The sequence below is a fragment of the Xenopus laevis genome, chromosome 4L (genome assembly GCF_017654675.1).
Source record: "Xenopus laevis strain J_2021 chromosome 4L, Xenopus_laevis_v10.1, whole genome shotgun sequence".
NCBI lineage: Eukaryota > Metazoa > Chordata > Amphibia > Anura > Pipidae > Xenopus > Xenopus laevis.
This window is the reverse complement of record NC_054377.1, coordinates 71,384,655-71,401,404: the sequence shown is the minus strand read 5'-3', so window position 1 is coordinate 71,401,404 and position 16,750 is coordinate 71,384,655. Positions and strand designations below refer to the sequence as shown.

At 34.8% G+C, this 16,750-nt stretch overlaps 1 protein-coding gene across 2 annotated transcripts in view; it reads right to left on the bottom strand.

Moving 5' to 3' along the window:
• col24a1.L (collagen, type XXIV, alpha 1 L homeolog) overlaps positions 1 to 16,750 on the bottom strand; it is a 156,314-nt gene that overhangs the window by 49,244 nt on the left and 90,320 nt on the right. For both annotated transcript variants that reach the window (XR_001935320.2, XM_018258139.2), the window contains exons 22-28: positions 14,869 to 14,913; positions 13,828 to 13,881; positions 11,514 to 11,558; positions 8,916 to 8,969; positions 7,723 to 7,776; positions 6,987 to 7,040; positions 3,814 to 3,867 (exon numbers count right to left, since the gene is read on the bottom strand). Coding sequence is in view for 1 of the 2 variants with exons in the window: in XM_018258139.2 (XP_018113628.1) it covers positions 3,814 to 3,867; positions 6,987 to 7,040; positions 7,723 to 7,776; positions 8,916 to 8,969; positions 11,514 to 11,558; positions 13,828 to 13,881; positions 14,869 to 14,913 (360 nt within the window). In the remaining variant the exon portion in view is untranslated. The remainder of the gene's footprint in view (positions 1 to 3,813; positions 3,868 to 6,986; positions 7,041 to 7,722; positions 7,777 to 8,915; positions 8,970 to 11,513; positions 11,559 to 13,827; positions 13,882 to 14,868; positions 14,914 to 16,750) is intronic.

Sequence of the window (16,750 nt, the reverse complement as noted above, 5' to 3'; positions counted from 1 at the left end):
CATTTTCACACTTAGTTCTTTGTCGTCCAAGGTAGACAGTTTTTAATCCAGAAGAATGGGGATTGCTATATATAAAACACTTAACATGCAGTGATCTGTCATAATCGTGGGGAAAATGCAGAAGATTGCAGGCAAGAGATCAAGTGCTATGTCTGACATTGCCCTAAAACACACCTGAGACACCACCAGGAAGGAGCTTTTTTACAGAACTTCAAGATTCCATCAGATGGGGAAGTGGTAAGGGTAAAGAACAAACAATGACCCATTAGTATTTGGGATAGATATATATATATATATATATATATATGTTGTTCTGTTAAATGAGTATGCAGAACTCTTTATCGTATATTTTATCAAAGGTCGAGTTTCAGAGTTTTGTGAGGTTTTTTTATACATCGAATGAACTCACAGCTCGAATGGTTTCTAATTTATGAAAAAACCCGAAAGAAAAAAACTCGAGTGAGTTAGGGGTAAAAAACCTGAATAATCAAATTTATTGAGTTTTACATGGGAAAAAAAAACTTGAATCGCTCATATTAATCGAGTTATTGAGTGAAACCCACTGATATAAACCCAAACATCATGAAGGCTGCAAACATCTTCAAAATAGTTCAAGGGACCTCTGCCATTTGACTTCTACATGACCTCGACAGGTTTTAGCTGGAGTATTTTTGGATTATAGCTATTTCCAGCTTCGGGGTATAATAAATATCAAAAAAATTTAGTTTTTTAAATAAAAAAAAAGAAAATTTTTTTTTTTTAACCCGAAAATTGAAGTTGTGATTGAATATTGGAATTTTTCGGGTAAAAACAACTGGACCTTTTCTAAATCACCCCCTAAATATATAAGCTAGCATCAGTTTATTACCCCAAATGTTTTGAGTTCTGTCAATAAATCTTTGTTCTGTAATTGTTTTAAACAAAAATGGTTTCACTCTGGTGCAGTTACTTGCTGCATGTTAGACTCTTTGCTGGTGTGCCCAGCAGAAACCACATCTGAAAGAGATGTATGTACTCAAGACTCCTTGGGGCCCATTTACTTAGCTCGAGTGAAGGAATAGAATAAAAAAAACTTTAAATTTCGAATGTTTTTTTTGGGTACTTCGACCATCGAATTGGCTACTTTGACCTTCGACTACGACTTTGAATCGAACAATTCGAACTAAAAATCGTTCGACTATTCGACCATTCGATATTCGAAGTACTGTCTCTTTAAAAAAAACTTTGACCCCCTAGTTCGCCACCTTAAACCTACCAAAGTCAATGTTAGCCTATGGGGAAGGTCCCCATAGGCTTTGAAATCTTTTTTTGGTCTAAGAAAAATCATTCAATCGATGGATTAAAATCCTTCGAATCTAACGAATCAAAGTATTTTTCATTCGATCGAACGAATTGCGGTAAATCCTTCGACTTCGATATTCGAAGAAGTGTAATGCTGATATATATCTATGTTCTGCATCTGTAAAGAGCGCAAGTATTTTTTGTATAGCTTGACAAAACAGCAAAGAATCATCAAATTAGCGCTTGCTCTGTGTCCAATTAGCATTGCTCTTTAACTTTTCTCAGAACATCTTCATAAACACACACAATAACATTCCAGTGACTTATGACACATGGGCAGTTCCTGGCTGCTAGGTACAAACAGTTTGTGCATCTACTCGGTGTCATCAACAATTCAAGTAATTCACCCAGCGTTAATATTGAATAATGGCCAAGGCCTCCATAAGGAAAACAGTGTTCATTTGTTAATTACAATGCTCAAATAGCTTATACGATATGACATCATTAAATAAAAATACAAGACACAGGTTTTTATTCTCGTGTAAAACTATCAAAATCGAAATGTCTTCTGGTTTACCAACTTGTTTCAGCAGCTTTACATAGCTTATTCTGCGTTATTTGTGCATTACTGGACCAAGTAATTGTTATTTGTGCATTACTGGACCAAGCCATATGCTGCATAAGTGGTAATGCTTTGATACTAAAATAAAGACGTTCTAATCTTTTAGCATTTTAGCATTATTAGATGTTTGCAGCCTCATATAAATATAACTGAATTTGTATTTGACATGTAATAGTCAAATTTAACACAGCATCCACGTTTGCTAATGTTCAATGCACTTGCCTTCACAATAGCTGCGTTTATTTCCGCAATGCATACAAACAGCATGAATTTACGCAAATAAGTTATCTTACGTAAGGTACGTTTTTGGGTGTCCTTTTATATTAGATATAGTTTATGCTTTAAATCTTATGGATCTTTTTGGTGCTGGTATACAATTCTTGCAAAAGACAATACTAATGAATAGTCATTTAATTGTATAAGTAAAGAAATTATTACCAATTAAGTAAAGAAATTATTATCAATTAATCAATGTGAGCAATTAATATTGCTTTCAATAACAGAACATTTATATATTTCATTCTTTTTCCACATAGCGCCACTCTCCCAGAGGTGATAGAAAGTGGTGTCACTTTTGGTATGGCTTAACAATAACATGCAAAGACATTCATGTGTGACAAAAAATCTGCAAGTAGAAAAGTAATCATAGTAGTTAGTAGTAAGTAAACTGGCACGGAATTTTTTCTGCTATTATTTAAAGCTCAAGTCGTTATTTTGCTTTATCACACTTTAGTAAATAGGCGCCTTCTATAATGGCAATCTGTGATCATGTAAAACTTGCTAGACAATCTACAGAAACATACAATTTAGGAAATGTTAACAGTTTTACAGACCTGTGCCATTTAGCCTCATTTCAATTGGCTCCGCTGCTACAGCACAATTTATTAAAAAGCTGTAGTGTGGTAATTTATAAAACTGGACAAATGTGCTCATGGGCAGTAACCCATATCAAATAATTGCTTTCAGAGTTATACCTGCAGGTGGCCCAAAAAAGCTCATCAACGATTGGCTGATATGGGTTACAGGCCAGGTGCAGAGAAAGAGTGCTCCGATCTATACATTGGAGAGACAAAACAACTGCTTTGTAAGAGGATGGCCCAACATAAAAGGGCTAACTCCTCAGGACAAGACTCGGCAGTCTATCTACATCTCGAGAAAAAAGGGCACTACTTTGAGGACAGCAATGTGCACATTTTGGATAGATGGTTTGAAAGAGGCCATTTATGCCAAAGTGGAGAAACCATCCCCGAACAGAGGAGGGGGCCTGTGACACCTCTTGTAAACAACATACAATGTCGCTTTGACATCTTTACCCTGGCTGCTTAATAACAATTCACACTTTCTGTCATGTCAATGTACACTGAAAGATCAACACCTGCTTCAATGAAAATCATGGTACCATTGTGACTGGATCACACTTTCACAAATCTATAAATTTCAGCCAACACCTTACTGAAGTTCAATGGAACCATTGTGATTGGATATGTGTGACTTTACTACCCTCAAGGGTTTAAATAACGGGGACTTCTTGTGGGTGTTTTTTCTTGAAAAAAAAAAAAAACCACAGCAAGTCCAGTTGATTTGACTTATTTCTACAGATATTAGAGGCATATTTATTAATGGCTGAATGTAAGAGTTCACCATTTAATAAATACGCCTCTAAAAATCCAGTTGGTATGAAGAGATATTGATTGAATTAAATCAGTAAGGGGCAGAGTTATCAAAATGTGAGATAAGAACTCACTACAAAGTAATACCTAATCTTTTATTCATTCATTCGTTAATTTTAATAAACAGAGAAAGATACGTACTTGCAGGCACAGGGTCACTCTCTCACAGTCTTATTGTATACAGTATATAAACATCAGTGATTCTGTATATATATTTTTATTTTAAAAAAAAATACTTACCCTTCTACCCTTTGGGCCCTGCACACCTGGAGGTCCTCTTGGACCAGGTGGACCCTAAATAAAAACGTTGTTTTTAGAGATTAAAATATAAAGACATACACTTATAGCCTTTTCTTTAAGGGTAAACATTACAGTTTTTAAACAGTTAATATGGATTTGGCCAAGTACCAAATCCTGCACTAAACATCATTCCAAATAATGAACACAACTGGAATCCCAATTTGCATTCCAGTGGTCCACTGTTCTAAGGCCACATGACTTTTCAGGTTTGGATTCAGTAGAGCTCAACAAAAGGATTCATCAAAACCTAAATACTGCTGGATTCATCTGATTTTGCATCATTAATCTTAATTGTTTTACACCTTTTCACTGAACATGCTTTGATGTGTGTGGCTTATTTTGTTAAATGACTGCATTTTTAATAGCTGTCATATTCAAATTTAACATAAATTCTTGCTTATAGGGTAATCAAGATGTTTCCAGTTCTGTGGGTAATGACCTTTCCTGCAAGCAACAAAGCGCAAAAATACTGTACTTTTAATCTGAAAGAATAGGAGGTATAGGGTTCCCAGAACTACTATGCCAAAATCTTCGCTAATTTAGCCTCCTTGCTTTGCAACAGAAATTGTGGAGCGGTGGGAACTCTAGTTCACTTTTGGTGAACATACCCAACTGCAAGACAATTCTGGCCTTTAATAGCTGATATATAATTAAAATATTTCACACAAGAGTTCAACCATATCCAGGTTCTTCCTATTGGGTATGAAATAAATTGTCATTGACAGCACCTAGAACACTATTTGCTTTGGGGGAAAGCTAGATTTTCCACACAACAGGATATAATTAGAAAAAAAACTGGATGAGAACAATAGAAAATACAAGATTTCAAACACACTTAAAATCTTATGAATATTAAAGGAAAAACTATATCCTTCAAACTATGTAGGTCTCTATAAAAAGATGTTGCATAAAACAGTTTAATTGTAAAACCCTGCTTCATGTAAATAAACCATTTTCAATATATAATAATATACTTTTTAGTATGTGTCATTGGGTAATCATAAATAAAACATTGCCATTTTAAAAAAAATAAGGGCCACCCCCTGGGATCGTATTTTGTTTTGGTGCAGATAAACTTCTTCCTGATACAGTTAGAGTTGTAATATTTCTGGTCAGGTGATCTTTGAGGCAGCTCACAGACTATCACAAAATGGTGGTTCAAGGCAAGAGATGTAAAAGGACAATATTTACTTAAATATATATATATATATATCAATTTGGTAATACGACACTTAATATGATATAAACGATCTGTTGCTTAAGTATTCATTTTGGGGGTATAGTTTTCCTTTAAGAACGATGGCGTATATGCGAACTTAAAGGGAAACTAAAGTCTAAAATAGAATAATGCTAGAAATTCTGTATACTAAACATAAACATGAACTTACTGCACCAGAAGCCTGATTAAACAAACTATTTATGCTTTCAAAGTTGGCCACAGGGGGTCACCTTTGTTAAAAATCTTTGCAAGACCAAGACCATGAACATGCTCAGTGTGGCCTGGGCTGCTGCTTAAGGATCGTCATAAATTATCAAAACAAGTCAAATAATTTCTTCCAGAAGCCGATACAGCAAGACTGAATAATAATCAGAATAGGCAGACTGCACTGGGTCCTATGTTGTTATTAAATCTAATGTGGATTTTATAGTTTTTCTATTGTTTAATACAAACGTTCTCCAACTTTCCAGAACCAGTGGCTGCAGCAAAAAAAATCCTCCAAATAGAATCCCAGTTTATTAGATACAGCAAGACTGATTAATAATCAAAATATGCAGACTGCACTGGGTCCTGTATTGTCATTAAATCTAATGTGGATTTTATAGTTTTTCTATTGTTTAATACAAACTTCCTCTAACTCGGCAGAACCAGTAGCTGCAGCAAAAAAAATCCTCCAAAAAGAATCCCAGTTTATCTGTTTAAATTTGGCTCCATTATCTCTGTCCCTGCAGCTGTGGTTGGATACATTCAAGAGGATGTAAAGGCAAAAATAGAATACAATTTTTACTTTATTAACTGAAAAAGAAACGTATCCCCAATATACTTCAATTAAAAAATGTGTACAGCTTTTTATAAGAAACCTGACTGTATGCAGTGAAATTCCCCCTTTATTTACTTTCGCTGACTGCTGCAGATAGGAATCTCTACATGGTCGCCGGCTGTTCTACAGGGAAACATAGAAAGCTGCTTGAGTTTTGGGAAGTCCCTCCCCCTGCAGTTTGAAAGTAGGATCCTTTCCCTGCAGAGCAGTAAGGGACCGTCGGAAGTTTCCTATCTGCAGCAGTCAGAGCAAGTAAATGAAGGAAGAATTTCACTGCATACAGTCAGGTTTCTTATAAAAACGGTAGATATTTTTAAATTAAAGTATATTGGAGATTTTGCCTTTCCGTCCCCTTTAATGTAGAATCAAGGCTTGTCGCCATTTAAGGGTCATGACAGATCAGACGCTTTGTGAGGCCTGTGGGAAATCTCCTTTTTCCACTGGCGCCATTGCACTCAAACATAATTGCCCCTCCGCATCCATTGTAATAGGCACATGTAAAACCATTTATATGCAGTAATAATAGTTAATGGGAGTTTGCAATGTGTTTGCAATGAATCCGGAGGGGGGGGGGGGGCAGTAGTTTTTTGGTGCTTTGTTGCCTAATGATGACAATAACCTAACCTATTTAACTTTGCCTATAATTGAAAGTAAAAAAAGGCACGATTCGGTTCAGGATTTGGCTTTTCTGAGCAGAATTTAGATTTGGCCCACTCCAAGTATCTGGGTGAACTGAATCCTTAAAATCCAGGAAATTGGGATTTTCTTAAAACGCTTCCTTAGCCTAATTTCCATATGCAAACTAGGATTCAGATTTGGTTTGGGATTTGGCCAAGTTCATGAAAGATTTGAGATACACCCAATCTCAAAATAGTGCATTCGGTACATGCCTAGATGGTATATTGTCTGATATCTACATTACTGTTTTGAAATCATTATTTATTTTTGTACACCACAAAAGACATTAGAAAATATTGTCAGTTTGAATTGAAATATACATGATATCACAGTTGTATTTTGTAAATGACCTTTAAATTAAACTTTAAAAAAGGAAATGCTAATGGTAATACTCACAGGTGGTCCTGAAGGTCCAATTGGTCCACCTAAGCCTGGAGCTCCTGGATAGCCCTGGAATTCAAATTGATTCAGTCGTTCAGACAAAGGCAATTTTATAGCATATATTTTAAGAGGTATGTGCAAAAATGTACTATATATAATAACATTATAGATAGGTTCTTGTTTATATTATGCTGGATAAACAAGAAATTTAAGTAAAGCCATATTGAATGGGGATTGCTAACTTGTTACACACCCCACAGTGATTCTAATGGCTTACCCCAGGTAGTTTTGTGAAAGCCACTGTTTTCTCCCCCTTAGATGGACAGATCTATTATCTGCTATGCTTTGGAACTGGGGATCACAAATCCATAAATATTTTATAAACCTTTTATAAACATTTAAAACAAATAACAAAAAAGAATTAAATAAGAGCCATAAGTTCTATGTAAAGTATAATAATGATAGATCAGAATGGTTTAGTTTAACTAAAGATCAATTTGTAGCTGGAAACACATGGGATAATTAATAAAAGCTGGAAAGTTTGCTAAATATTTATTAACTAATCTGCAGGTGCCATCGGTTGCTCAACTGCTTGAACAAAAATATATCATTGCTTGTTATGGCATACTGGAACTTGGCACCTGTTATAACATTCCCCTCAAAGACTTTAAATGAAGTCCAATTTACATTGATAAACACTGTAATAAACACCTGTGCATAAAAACTTCTCATTATTTTCATTTGTACTTACTTCTATACCCTTTTCACCAGCAGGGCCTTCAGGGCCAGGGTTTCCACGGTCTCCCTGTTGAATACAAAAAAAAGGTATTGCAGCATGAATCCGTTATGACATTGAGTTTTTACACATATAAAGTGATTTTAAAAGTTGTCTACAAACAATGATTTTAGGATATACGTCTCCACAACAAAAGAGCCCAAGATTAAGTCAAATAAATTTGTTATATGAATTTATCAACAGTAGCAACTCCTGCTGCTCCAAGCCTTAAACTAGACTCATGCTAAACTTAAGTTTCTGACTTTCGACCTATACAGTATGTATGGGTGCTTCCAAAGGCTTCACTGGGTAAACAGTACCTATTTGTTAGATGTGTTTGACTTTTTTCTAAAATGACAAAGACAGAGACAGACCCTCTGTGAGTGTCAGTGGTAAAGCGTTAATACCCAGATTTATTAAATACTGTTTTAAAAAATCTTAAAGCAACGGATTAAGTTAACTAATTTTCTATTGAAGTAATGGGTAAACACATTCTACAAAAAATATCAAGACCACAACAACACAGAAACAACACTCAGAACCATGAAATATACAGTATGCAAATATATACTACCAGCTGCCTACGTTTCCTATTTTTCCTGTTTTCTAGAACAAATTCTAAAGAGGAGAATACCTTAGACCAAATAAAGGGACATAATCATTAATGAGTTATCCAATTAATAATCAAAAACTATTGTTTTACTTACAATATACAGTATTTAATTCTTTTATTACACTGAGATGTGTCTTATAGTTCTTGTTTTGGTACTTTTTGGAATCTATGGGCACAGTTTAAACTGGTGGGTGGGAACACATGTAAACACAAGAAAGTTTGCCCCAGTCTGCTAACTCAAATCCAAACAAAAATCACTTTTACAGGTCTAGTTACAGTTATAAAACAAACATCTGGTTGGCTGGTACAGGTAAAATAATTAGGCAGCCAAACAACATCAGCTCACAAATAAAGAGACATACGGAGTGGAAAAGCATGTCCACTTATTTTTTCTTATTATTTATGGGATCATCTACACACCATTTGTATTAGTAAAAGTAACATTTTCTATTATAGCTAAATCTTATGGTTTAACAAAACTTGTTTAAGCAATATCTTAAAAAATAATTGTATGTGATGATTTAATTTCTAAATTGAGAATAAAGGGGTTATTTACTTTTTCTCCAGGTCCTCCAGATGGTCCATTCTCTCCAGGCATTCCAGCAGGCCCCTGCAAAGTAATGCATTTCATTAATTAAAGACTGAAAAGAAAAACTGCACCAATTACTGGCAATAACCAAATTAACTATATGGTGATTTATTCCTAAAGATTAAAAAAAAAATCTATTGCCAATATAAACTGAAATGTATTTTATCTACAGTTTATGTTTAACCCCTTGCCCATAGATCCCACTGCTCACTAAAATATTGCCTTAGACTAGCACCGATATACTGTAGACAGTGCTAGTCTGAGGAAATCTGCAATTGCTCTTCAGTTATTTTTTTAAAATTATTTAGCTTTTTGTTCAGCAAACTCTAGTTTGGAATTTCAGCAGCTGATCTGGGTACAGTCTACCCCTAATCTATAGCATCACAAATTGGGCAGTATAAAGAAAATTAGTTGCCAGCTGAAAACCTGTGAAAACTAGTGAGGAAATTAGCTCTAAATGTCTTGATTATGTAATATGAAAATTGATATTAATGTTTAATTTAGTGATAAAACCTCAAGTTAAAGTATATTGACTGAGATTGTATAGAAGCCAAAGTTATAGTGTAATAACAAAAGACAAATATCTCAAATAAAATTTATTTTTCACTTGGGAAAAAAACATTAGGGCAAGGAGATTAAAATAAAAAATAATAAAGTTTTGATGTAAAACTATCACTCCATGTATGATTAAAGATATTGTTACAATAAAAGACAACTAAGCTAAGTCAGCAGGGGGAGTAGTTTCTTCATGTGCAGTAACTGAATGAGCATAGGAGTAGAATGCTTTAATTTTACATAGCCCGGTATGCTTATATTTTCATAGCATCACTTTTTATAATCTGTACAATCCTCATAAACTTGTACAACACATTTACACAGCGCTATAAAGAGAATGTGCATCATTCATAACTGTCCCCACCAGTGGATCTTACAATCTACAGACTTGTCACGTTCACAAATACCAGGGCCAATTTTATGTGGGAGGAAACTGAAATACCCAGAGGAAACCCCTACAGACACGGGAGAATATAGTGCCCAAGATGAAAATGAACTCAGGACCTCAGCATTCAGTGCTACCCAATGAGCCACCATGCTGCCCAATTAAGTTACTATGTAAATAAAACAGTTTATTTTATGAAAAATACCTATATAGGGTTATGTAATAAAAGGTGCAAATAATGCTACATGTCTAGTCACCTACAAGTAGAATTTACTGCTTGTGTTTCATAAGCAAGCATCTTATTGTTTGCTATGGGTTACTACGTCTAGGCAAACTTTCTGACTTATATTACACAGAAAGGATAGAGCTATGAATAATAATAGAAACTTTTGCAACAATAATATATTATATCGTAATGCTACGAGAGAACTCTGTATGACAGACTACAAAAATGTAAATACGTTCTATTTACAGCTTTATGGTAGATCCATCCAAAGTCTCTGTTATCCTGGATTGACCTTTGCCTATGGGCATCAAAGCAATCCAATATTTACTGGTTTTGAGGGGAGTGAGAGGAGAGAGGGGTCAATGGAGGGGGTTTGTGGTTAATGGAAAGGTTCTGTCTTTTAATTAAAGGTTCCACATCACTGACTTGTCCAATTCTGCCTCTTGCAGAGATAAACCTAATTCTAGGATGTGTTTGATATTGGGACTGGGGCTTCTCTTTCACAGACGACATATAAAAATGGAAATCCACAGACCTGTGTCTACTGTATTTTTACATTTTTTATATTTAATCCGAAGCAGGTATTTAAAGTTTTTTGTATGTTACTTAATTGTTGATTTCCATTGCTGGTGTTGTCAGTGAGGGCTCTCTTTTACTGGTATACCGTTTTGCACACTTCCCTAACGTTTGAGGACTTAGGTCTTTTGCATCCAGACTAATGTTGGGATTTAGCAAGTGTATAACACTGTCCTGCTTATGTTTATAGCTTTCATGTTTGTTCATCATTAGAGTGTTATTGCCAAAGGGGGCTTCTTGTCTATTTGCTTTAAAGCTTCAGGTCAAACTCTAACATTTGTATGACAGTTCTCACTAGCATATGTGAATAAATACAGTTTAAACAGGAACCATCTTTCAGCTATTTGTTTCCTTTAATTATACACTAAACATGAAGTTTGATCAGTAGCTGACACACTAGAGAGGTAGGCGACCCAATCTTTTTCTCGGGAGGAGGATTAACAATACACATTGTATAATGCCATTTTTTTGTATGTGCATGCTACAAAGAAGTAGGTTGAGTTAAAAGGTAGAAACTGAGGTAGTGCATTATACAATGAATGCATGACAAGAGTATTATTAACTTCCTTTGATATTTTATTCCCTAGCTTTTAGGTGTTACTTTGCACAGATTTAAAGATTTAGCTTTGCCTACATTCTCTCTCAGGCTTCCCTACTACAGTGTATAAGCAATATGCAATTGTATTTGAATGGAGTAAAAGAAAAGAAAAAAGGAGAACATTTTAAGATATTTTGCTAATATATAAATGCAACCTACAGAAGAGCTCCATCAAACATTCTATTCAAGTCTAATATTAAATGTATTGAAAGACAAAATGCTTACTAGTTCTCCAGGTTTTCCAATATTTCCTAGGTTACCAACTTCACCCTAGAAAAAGAATAGAGGTAAGGTGGCGTTGATCATTCACACAGCAGATATTTAATAAGGAATAAAACTAAAAAGCTCTGGGGAATGTTAAACGGGGATGCAAACTCTGCACATCTACAGAGATGGCCAGCAAACAGGAAAGCCGATTGAGTGCTCACTAGAGGCCTTATCAGCTACCTATTTCAGGTAAAAATGCTATTTTGCGAAATATCCTGATTCTAATTTTGTAAATATACAATGTATACATTCCTTGCAAAAAAATATTTTTTATCATATATTTAGCCTTACCATGAACAAAAATTTATCGATTTATGCACAAATATTTTTTGTACAATTTTTACAGGTTATACAAAGTGAAAAAAATATTATAACATATTACATCGGTATTTGGAAAATAGGTAAAATTTTTATTTTAACACTAATAGACTAGTAAAAGTCAAACAATGAAATTATTGAAAAGTTGAGTGTACAAGATAGAGGCAATGGCAGAAATGAACTGCTCAAAAAGTGTTTATTTAGCACACAACATGTTTTGAGCTTGTGGAGGCCCTTTGTCAAGCCACTTTCAAAGGGCCACCACAGGCTCGAAAGATGTGTGCTAAATAAACACTTTTTGAGCAGTTCATTTCTGCCATTGCCTCTATCTTGTACACTCTACTTTTGGATTATACATGCACCCTCAGGCGGAGGTGCAATACAAGATTTGTGGCCAAAGAATTTATTTTTGCAAAGTTTTGAGGATTTCCAACTACCCCCTGGTTTCTGCAATGCAATTATATCGAATTTTTATAAATAAGCCCCTGAGTGTTTAGAAGAGTTGCCATTAGATACTTTTCATTTTAGAAGGCATTTACTTAATAAATGGATATTGATGTTTTATATGGTAAGGCATGCAGAGTAAATATTGCTGGATGCATAAATATATGAAACAATCACAGGGGTTTTATGGAATATGCCTTAACTGACTCTTTGTCAAAATACTTTCTTTACCAAACATATATATTAGTAAACTATACAAAATAGTTTCTATAAAAACTTTTTGAGAAGTAAATGTTTTTTTTTTTCACACACAAAACCAATCATTGTTGTTTATTTACAATTTAGCACAAGGGATGGCAACTTTTAGTATAGCAGATGTTTTCTAACTGTTTTCTGTGTGTACAATAAGAAAACCCAACAGAAAGGCCATTACCAACGTTTTGCCAGATTTTAGAGAGATTTGTTCTTGCTGCTGTGTTCATTGTACTAATCTAATACTTCATGTCATAATTGATTTGGGGTTTCAAGCTTAGCAAAGTAAATTTAAGTGAATGTAAACAACAATGAAGTGGTGTGGCTCCAGGGCACAGAGTATGCATGGAGTATGCATGTGTACTCTACAGAATAAAAACTGTTTGCCAAGTAAGCAAATAATCTGCTGCAATGTGATCATGGGTGAAGTCGCTAATGTAGCAACTTTTATTTTACTGAAATAGAGTACACTGCAAAATACAGGTATGGCATCTATTATCGAAACCCCTCTTTCCCAAAGGCTCTGAAATACAGGAATGCAATTTTCCTATTTAAGCAAACAATTCTCATTTTGGGACTGATTTCCTTTTAATTTGCATTGATAAAACAGTACCTGGCAACCAAGCTAAAAAACTAAAATGTGCTGTTTGCATAAGTATTCAATCCTCACACTTTAACATTTTGCAGAGCCACCTTATGCAGAAATAACAGCTTTAACTATTTTAGAGTAAGTATGTATCAGCTTTGCACACTGATCTCTGTCTGGACAAGAGACAGCTTTCTGCTTTAAGGGAATCTGATATAATTGATTTTGCAGACATAACCACAGTCCCGGATAAAAAAAACCCCTAAAAATCAATTAGCAGTTCTCAAAAACTTGCCAAGAGACTTTACTACGACTTAGAGGTTGTTATATGATGAGCTGGCAGTTAGACAATCATGTGTGTTTCTTTTAACTTTTCCAGTTTAAAAGTTTAATGCATGGAGTCAAGTCTAAAGCTCCAAGTCATTTATAAAGTATATTATGTGTTAATTAGAAACAAAGGATGTGGGAAACCCAAAAACACATCAGAAGAGAAGCCAACATCTTGAGGGGCTGAGAGTAACATTTAAAATTCTAGATGGTGAGCTCATATTAAAAACACAGTGTAATTCTTCTTTCTTGATGTCTCCAATCAGGTTCTTCCAAGAAAACACCATTAACGGTTCCCATAAATATTACTTTTTTCTTAGGTAAAACAGGAGTACAAAATATCACCTTTAAACCTTCTAAGCCTGGTTCACCGGCATATCCTTTACGGCCTGGTCTTCCCTATAATTAAAAATGGAGGACAAAATTTAATAATGTACCGTTTTTGCTTTACATCCTTCTATCATTATCTTGCTTCTGAAATGAAATACTTTAAAATATTCATGCATAATTTACTATACTTTTTAAATGTTTGAAACCAGGTATAAAGTATACAGCATATGTAGACAAAACCGCATATTTGTCAAATAATGAAATTAGAGCTCATTGAGTCTGCTGGAGTAAAATTCCACTGATCTCTGTTCATATCAATGGGATTTTTAAAAGCATATTTACAATAGGTGAACTTTTTTCACTTTTACCCGCTGATAAATATGCTCATAGAAGTTATAGTTTTCTTTATCTGTATACCAATTGTGCCTACAGTATATGCTCAACTCTTCGCATTCAGTGATGGGCAAGTTAAAGAGGCTTGTATTTACCATCTGCCTTTTTCAGGTGTTACATTTTGCCCCCCACCCCTCCCCATAGTACTCGTCCACTGTGGGGGAAGATTTTAAAGGGGAATTTGAACAGTGCATCATCAAAGATGATGTCTTAATTTTTGGTTCAGTGAAATAAAATATTACTTTTCTTTTGTTCTTTTTTTCTGCTCTGCACTCTTTGTAATGATATTAAAAAAGTAATGGGAGGGCAACTAAAAATACTATGGGCACATACACACAGGGACCAACCTAAGAATGCTTTGGGCTTGAGCATTCGGGTACTAAAACCACACAAGGGTTCCTGAACCCTAGGGTTCTTTCTTCGAATACCTTGGCTTCTTTCACGACCAAAAAATAAAAAGCTTGGAAGGTTTTATATCGTTTTAATTATATGTATGGGCACATACACACAGGGACCAACCTAAAAATGCTTCGGGCTTCAGCATTTGGGTACTAAAACCACACATGGGTTCCTGAGCCCTAGCGTTCTTCCTTGGGCATTCTTAAATTAGCCCCAAAGTGTGCAAGTAACCAAGTATCAATAAATATATTTCTGTTCACTCACCCTTGGTCCAAGTCCACCTTGAGGTCCAACTGGCCCTTCGTCCCCCTGTAAATAAGTTAAAATATTTGTAAATCTACAGGTTTTTTTTTTTACTAAAATAGATTAATTTCTATATATTTCTGGTCTTTCTTGTGATGTAGCAATATGTATTCAAATGCAGCATTCATTTTTAAGAATAACAGCTGATCTATGTGAAAGTGTCATCAAATAAATACAGTGATATTTCCAGAAAAGCAAATAACACATTTGAGAAACATCACTAACATACTCATTGTCACTGACAATCCAGCAAAATAGAAAAAGATTTTAAAAATTTTTTTTGAAATTAAAAAGAACAATACTCCCCTAAACTTGCCTCAATCTGGGACAAACTTAAAGTAGCCGCCAGGAACTGGGCAGACATTCCACTAATATTATCATTATTATAATGATGATATACCTTTTCAAGTTTCTTTATGTCCTCTCAAATGTTCCGATCATAATCCCTAAAAAGAAATTTACCCAAATTAAAATTCTATCCTATTTTCTCTGGGCTCATCTGGTCCCAAGAACTACTTCTTGTTGTCCAAATCTCTACCTTTCACCCTAACTAGAATGTCTTAAAAGGGATGTCAACCTTTGGTTCACAAGTCTTCAGCAAGTCCCTATTGCCAAAATAAGTATTTTGACAATAAGGACTCAATAAAAATCGATAGTTTATTTTAAATCCTGTAATGATGTTAGCGCTTACCAGATCTTGCATCCTAAACTATGTCAGTGTAAGAGGGGGTTGCTGACCCCTGCTTCCACTACTTCTTGCAGCTTTTAGAACAAAGGAACTGGAGCAGTGTGCATGCTCTGTCTCTCCCTTCCTATTATTCATGCTATTAGCATAGCATGAATAATATTGACAGCCAATACCATCCATGGTTTGCCAATGGGTAAAGAGGATGCAAAATGGAGCTTTCAGACAGAAAATCACAGAAAACCACTGCATGTATAGGTAAGCAATTACTTCAATATACATTTAAAATAAACTAGTGAGTTTTTCTAATAGCCCCTATAGTCAGAATGCTTATTTTTACACTAAGAATTTACTGAAGGCTTGTGCACCAAAAGATGGATATCCCCTTTAACTGCCACCTCTCATATAGAAAACCCTTAGTTGTGGATAGATCAAGGCACTTGTTAGCTTAACATACTAAAATAGTAACTCTCTCTATCCATTATACCAGGCACTTAAACCTGCCCAAAATAGAATAAGCAATCCAGAAAAACAGCTCATATGTTCCACCAATTAATATCCATTTATTCCAGTCTTCAGCAAAACCTACGTATCTGACAGCTCATAAACTGGATCCCTGCCTTTTTCTCAGAGGAAGGATACTACTGAGGAGTTATTGAGGGAATCAAGGCTTACAAAAATTATTTAAAAAAAAAATTGTGACAATAATCATATGAATACTGGCAGCTATATTCTATAACAAACCCAGAATACTGGAGGTAATTATGTGAGGTATCAGGATGCTGAAAATGATCACCTTAATTAACATGAATGTATTAACACGCAGGGCTTCATTTTTGTGAAGACAATATACACACCATATTGTTATTGCTTTAGCATCAATACTTCCATGTCTTCCAAAGTGCAAGCTTTTAAGGACACGCATGTGATCATAAGAAACATTTTTAATAGTAGCATGCCAAAAGATGCTATCCTATTCTAAATATCCAGAAAAAGTTGTGGAACCATTCCAAAAACGAATTCTCTCTTGATTCCTTAAAGGTTTGTCTCCTGGTTGTATTACAGGATAACATCCTGTACAATGCCAGGAAGATTATACTAAGCTTTACTAGGATCAGATCATCTACAAAGACAAATGGAATTATACTGTATCTTGCC